The 6721-nt window shown below is 38.0% G+C and overlaps 1 protein-coding gene across 2 annotated transcripts in view; it reads left to right on the top strand.

The window, feature by feature from the left end:
• The window catches only part of LOC6034727 (synapsin), a 62443-nt gene continuing 55722 nt past the window's right edge, over nt 1-6721 (top strand). Inside the window, exons 1-6 of one of the 2 annotated variants that reach the window (XM_038266650.1) lie at nt 1-412; nt 1429-1529; nt 4052-4128; nt 4731-5092; nt 5157-5527; nt 6552-6656. In XM_038266650.1, the coding sequence (XP_038122578.1) occupies nt 4846-5092; nt 5157-5527; nt 6552-6656 (723 nt within the window). In that variant the 5' untranslated portion in view covers nt 1-412; nt 1429-1529; nt 4052-4128; nt 4731-4845. Of the gene's footprint in view, nt 413-1428; nt 1530-1835; nt 1918-4051; nt 4129-4730; nt 5093-5156; nt 5528-6551; nt 6657-6721 lie in introns of those variants that run through there. The other variant, XM_038266657.1, reaches the window with a different exon arrangement.

Raw genomic sequence — 6721 nt, 5'->3', positions numbered from 1 at the left:
CAATAAAATTTGTGAATGGAAGTTGTTGGGTGGGGAATTAAGAAAGTATTTAACTAAAAGAAATATTTGACTATCGTTAGTTGCTAGGAAGATTTCCTTTAAAAGGGATTTCTGTTTCTAAAATTTGATTAAATTTGTATGCTCCATTTTCGGCAAAATCTTCGGCCATTGATGAATACGATATTCGTGAGACCTGTCTGTACGCTGTCGTCGTCGTCGTAGTTGTGCTCTGTCGTGAGATTGGTCTTTTCCACGGACGGGCGATTGAGAAAGGATTTTCATTCTAGTCAAGTTCAGTTTGGGAGCGGAGTGCTGTGCCATTTTTTTCACAGTGAATTGAAACCAAATTTTAACAAGTTTACTTGTGAAATCGTTGGATGACATTACACTAAACGGATTAGCTAATATTAACGTGAGTATCTGCGGTGTTAACATTATGTAAAGAATGCTAGAAACAGTGAAACTCATTTTTTTAACGGAGGCTCATTAGGATGCTCATGTGACGTGAAAATTCAGACATTGGGTGTGAAGATTGTGTAACTCATAATTGATAAATGCCAATATTGATACTGTTAGCATCTTTGTAATAATAAGGTTCCCCAAATAGAATGTTTTATGTTAAAAAGTAAAAAAGAAAATGAGAGCTATTCCACTTCATTGAAGTTCAGACATTATTTATATTTTAAATATTTAGATGTTTACAAAACATTCAATTAAAGCATTTTTAACCATATTTTTTTTCAAAAAGTACCGAAACTGCGGAAAGTACGTTCGAAGGGTGAAGCTGACACAGCGATAAAATTGTAATCGATTTTTGCTTCATGCTACATTTATGTCTGGAATATCCAGTGGGTGTGCTGTCACCAAACCGTCTGAGGGGCAACTGTACGGCGTTTGAACATTTTCTTATACATATTTTTTGCTCTCTCTTTACCTCAATGTTGGTTCCAGTGAGTCTGCTGTCGGATTTCATCTAATATAATTCGGAAATCATTGATATTTTTCTTATCTGCAATAATCTTTGTTTGCAAAGTTTGAATGTATTCACAAAAGATTCATGAAAAATTTGAATTGTTGAATTAAAATTAAAAAAAATCCTTGTAAAGAAGCGCAGCATTAGCCGAATTTCAAATAATGAATCCTCAATATCAAAATTTAAATTAATTAATGTCCAATGAGGATTCAATTTGGAAGCAAATTTCAACAAAATGTTAAACCCGGATAGCCGAACTGTTGTTGTTTTTTACTCATGGTGTTTTTTTGTGGTAATATGAAACGCCAAAATCACGCTTTTTCTATAGGAGAGTCGATATAAATTGTTAATTTCAGCATTTTTGGACGTAGACATCGAGGATCAACCAAATCTTATAAAATTGCGGAATATTTTTAAACCCTTATTCTAATGTTGGAATTGTCTATTCTTTTCAGATCAGTGCGATTACAACTGTATTTAAAGTGAAACAAACTAGCGATAAAAGGTGGTGAAAAATTCAAGTGTCACGCGGTGAAAACTAAAACTCCAATTTACGGTGAATTATAGCAGTAAATTTTCGTTGTAGTTAAACAAGTTTTTGTTGCCCTTTCGTTACCTCATCTAGTGTTTTCTTCTCGTGTTATATCATTGTTTAAAAACAATTTCAGATTGAAATCTCCTCCTAACTAAGTTCATAAGCAATTGGCTAGCCCATATCATTTGTCATAAACTGAAAACAAAATATATATCGGCGACGTATTTCGTTTGTTAAGAGCAAAAGCTAGTTTGAATAACGCCACAGAGCCTTGACAAACAAGTAAAGCCATCTAAGGAAGACAGCTACCCAACAAGAGCGTGGTGTAGTTTGCTTCCTTTCTTCCTTCTCGTTCAATATTAGCACCATATCTGACGCTGGGTGCGGGCGAATCTGCGCCCCGCCAAAGGTAATTTTACAGCGATACATACTATATTTCATTCTTTCTTTTTTGTTTCACTAAATTGACACCATTATCTGTGTTTTTACTGTCAATTATTTGTACTGTGGCTGGCTTCAACTTAAAACAACCTTAAATTTTGATTTTGTGGCTCCTTCTACAGTTAACGCTACACTTTTTTTTTTCTTTTTTGGTTCCAATGTTAACCAAAATGCACAACACAATTGTTATTTTTTTTCATCAACATGTAAAAGATAAACTCACGCGTTAGAAAAAACGACTTGAAAATGAAACAAAAAAAAGACAAAACCAAGACTCCACTTATCTTGTAGTAAAAGCTTTATTCCTTTTATCCTTGAGCCCAGCATGGTTTTTTTGTTTCGTCACCTGCTTTGCTTTGTACTGAAAAACATTGTAACTTTCATGCTCGCCTTCTTGAAGGTTTATGTTGCATTTCCATTCGAGCTTTCTATCGTGAAATATGTACATATTACTATTAAGGTATACAAGTATTTATAGCAAAAGCCGTCAGTAGAGGTGAGATTAAAAGTAATTTTTATAGATTTTTCAATTTCTCAGGTTCTTCTCCATCAAACTTAATTCTGTTTAAAGGGTTGTGTAGGAGACATCTCAAGAAACTTTTGTTGAACATTCTCGTTCCAAGAACAAATCTTGTCATTTTGGCAGTTGTCTAAAGTTAAAATACGTTTTTGGACAATATGACCTCTCATAAAATCAACCTTTTTTAAATTTTCATAAAATTGTTCGAAAATTATACTGCGATGTTTAAAAATCTCCACTTTCAACATTTGTGCATGTCAATACATCATCATTTTAGTTTTAACTGACCCAAAGTTATCCCCTCTAAGGGGTTAAGATTAGGTAAATTTTCAAACTATAAGCATTAAAGGAAGTGTTCATCGAATTCCATTAAAATTTGGGAGAATGATGGTAAACTTTCTAAGAAGAATCCTACGTTAAAAGCCATTCAATATCATTTAAATTGTTTTTTTTTTGTATTTAAAAATTACGAGAGATGTATCGTATTTTGAACCAAAGTCATCGCCGCTGACGGCATGTAATGGTTCTTAAACAACACCTCTAAACTTAGCCCGGGAACATACAAACTGAGCGTACGATTTTTTATACGACTCAACCAAGATTTTCATGTTTTTTTAAGTTCAAACATGGGCAACCGGCAAATGATGCCTTGCACGGTCTTAAAATTAAATTATTTTATCCTAGTTGACACAGTTTCGTAACTAATGAATAACTAACTAATGGTACCTGTTTCATGAATTTTGAAGGTTTTTTTTTGTGTGTGAAAGACAGTTCCCTTTTTTTCTAAACTATGGAGAAAATCAAAACGATCATTTTTAGGAAAAAATATTATTCAATGAAGTCTGTAAAGCTTAAGAACTGACAAATTTTAAATATTCATTCAGAACTCAACTCAAATAGCATTGACAGCAATAACATGTTCAACATAATCATTCAAAGCATTGAAAAAATCTATCAAGCCAAAACCTGGTTCGATCTTTTTGATAATTTCATGTTTAAAATCGATTTTCCTCAATTCTCAAAGGGACCATCCATGCCGAACTTCCGTGGCCGTGAGGTTACGGGGTTTTCTTTGTAATCGGAAAATGATGGGTTCGATTCCTGTCTGGATCGGCAAAGTCAGATCCCTTAAAAGAGTAATTATTCTCACTGGGAATACTGACAGATAGGGGATGGGTTTCCACTAGCGACATGCTGGATTTCCAATTCTTGTACCGGGATGATGAAGTTGATAAAAAAAAACCACGTGGACACTTTACGGTTGGAGAGGGAGGGGTTGAGATTTTCAAAAAAGTGTCCACGTGGTTTTTGAATGGTTCCAAAGTGGCAATGTTCGTAATTTTATATTTTGAGATGCTTTGAATTATTATGAAATGTAAAAAAAAATCAATATTTTAAAATCCAGAATTTCATTAGGCTTGAGTTTGACAAAAAAAAACTAAATTTAAGATCGCTTTCCTTCACATAGTTTTACGTACGCTTGTTTGTATGTGTAACATTTAAGAACCTTCCGTTGAGTATACCCGTCGGGCAATAATGTTCTCATTCTTTTCGTGCTCGTGTGTTTATCTTTCTCTCATAGAATCCTCAAGCCGGCACACTGTCTTTCGCAAACTTCAAAACTAGCTTTACCAGCAATGTTAATTTCTTGAAGCGACGGTAAGTACACTCATCCCTTCCACCACCAGCCCCTCCCACAGCCTAGATCTGCTCAAGGTAAATCCCCCTTCAGAGCAAGTCTAGAACCGTACATCGACACCGATCCTTTTCTTTGGTCCCCTTCCTTCCCTCCTTTGTAATCCTATCACATATTACACGTACCATACCATCGGCATGCAATATGAGTTTGTTTCAGTTCCAATGAGCTTGACCATCAAAAGTCTTTCAAACATCACTATTTTTCTCTCTAATCAACCAACCTACCAATCAATCATTTCTGTGTCACATATAAGTGGTGCGAGGTGAAAGAGTTGATTAATTTGTTTGGCAAACATTTATTGGAATGCAAAATTTTCCTAATAACTCTCTTTCAAGCACGACTTTGTAAGAAAAAAATCGTTTTCTAAAACAAACAGCACCCGCGGTTTTGTCGATTACAGGTGTACTAATTTCTTCCCCGTTTCTTATATTCTTTCATGTGTTACTCACTTTGTGATCTCATGATCGATGTGTGATGCCAAACGTGTAATCTGATAATACTGATCCGCCATTTTCTATCCGCCCCGTTTTGCCCTTCTGTTGCCACCTATCTTGTTCTATAGTGATTTTTTACCTGGTAGATTCAGCTCGGGAGACTTGTCTTCCGAGTGTGAGGATGTCGATCCAAAAGATTTACCGCCAGCAGCAAGACCTCAGCCTCCCCTACAGCAGCAACCAATGCCGGGTGGTCCGCCCAACATTCCGCCCCCGCCAGCACCGGGCACTGCCGGATCGGCGGTGTCGCCGGGACCAGTTCCAGGATCTGCCCCACCAACGGGTGGGCCCGAGCTGTCGCTAAGCTTTGGCAAAGGACCCCAACGCGGAACCAGTGCACCGTCAAGTCCGGCCAAGTCGCGGGAAAGCCTGCTGCAGCGCGTACAAAGCCTGACCGGAGCCGCCCGTGACCAGGGGGCGTCCATAATCGGTAAGTTTTGATCCAGGTTGCATTCTGAACGTAGTTTCTCAACGATCCTCTCTCCACCAACTAGGCGCGGCCGTCTCAACTGCAGCACGTGTGCAACCCTTTAACAAGGACAAGTGCTTCACGCTGCTCGTGTTGGACGACCAGAACACCGACTGGTCCAAGTACTTCCGTGGAAAGCGTCTCCACGGTGACTACGACATCCGAGTCGAACAGGCAGAGTTCCGTGAAATATCGCTCACGGCGAACGCGGACGCGGGCCCACTGGTTTCATTCAACAGGGGCAGCTCCAAGCAGCCAAAGTCGTTCCGGCCGGACTTTATCCTGGTGCGTCAAGCACCGCGTGATGGTGCCAAGGATTACCGATCAACACTGCTTGGTTTGAAATATGGTGGAGTTCCCAGCATCAACTCGCTGCATTCGCTGTACCAATTTCAGGTGAGTCTTATTTCCGGCTTTGAAATCCACAAAGTGCACCGCTGAGATGAGCAAATTTTGTCACTAGTGTATGATTTAAAATTCTAAAGCAACCGAACAATTGTCCAAGTGCTATAAAATGTTGGCTTTTGCTTGGTAGCCTCAGGCTTTTAAATTACCGCGTCGCTTGCTTTCAGTTTGGCTTGAAAACAAACCTAGTTATTCTTACACGCTTGTAAGTTATAGCATCCATTGCTTTAAATTTAAAATGCTGTTAGTTTCCTTCCGCGACAGTATAACCACAGACAGTATAACATAGATAACAAACGTGCTAGCTCGATATTGCAGTTTAATCCAAACTCAGGCTTATTCGTGTGGCTCCGACGGTCGGCGCTAGGACATACAGTCCAAAGGTCGTATGTCCTAAACAATTGAACGCTTAGAGTAGCGACTAAATCCGTAACATTGAAGTTCCCAAATTTATAAACATTGTGTTGTTTCTAAAAACGTCAGCTATGTTTTCGATTTCGAGGCAAATAGTATATAAAAAACGACAAAATTGCTTTCTAATTCCTCAACGTTGATTTAACAGATTTGCTTACATAATTGCTAAGATTGTGTGGTTGTAGATAGACCATTACTCTGTCTTTATAAGGGACGTCATTTTGATCACACCAATATGGGTGGAGTTTTCATGGTTTTTTGCAAATCTCTCTTCTAGTCTAGGGAAACTAGACCAACCCTAGAACCTCGAAGATAGAAGGTTGAAGAAAGACAAAACTTTAAAAATAAAAGTTCAAACAAATTTTGAATTTCAAAAAATGACTCTCGGTTTATAAGAGCTCATGTGCTCAAACCCTTTAAAAACTTCAACCAGCTTGGTAATTACGATGTTATTCCCTGCTCGTGGACGCTATCTTAACATCTAACAATTAACAATCTGCTACAATAGTGGGCCTGTGAGATTGTTTTGCAAAATAAACTGCAGATTTTCGATTCCTCAGAGTGAACTAGGTTCTGAATATCGTTTCATTTTCATACACAGGATAAACCATGGGTGTTCGCCCACTTGCTCCAACTCCAGCGTCGTTTGGGTAGAGAAGCATTCCCACTTGTCGAGCAGACATTTTTCCCGAATCCTCGAGAAATGGTGAGTACCGCATATTCTTACCGTTGAGTGAGTTCTGAAAGTGTTATGGGAAAATTAAAAAAAAA

Source organism: Culex quinquefasciatus, chromosome 1 (assembly GCF_015732765.1).
Source record: "Culex quinquefasciatus strain JHB chromosome 1, VPISU_Cqui_1.0_pri_paternal, whole genome shotgun sequence".
Lineage (NCBI taxonomy): Eukaryota > Metazoa > Arthropoda > Insecta > Diptera > Culicidae > Culex > Culex quinquefasciatus.
This window is presented reverse-complemented; position numbering and strand designations above follow the sequence as displayed.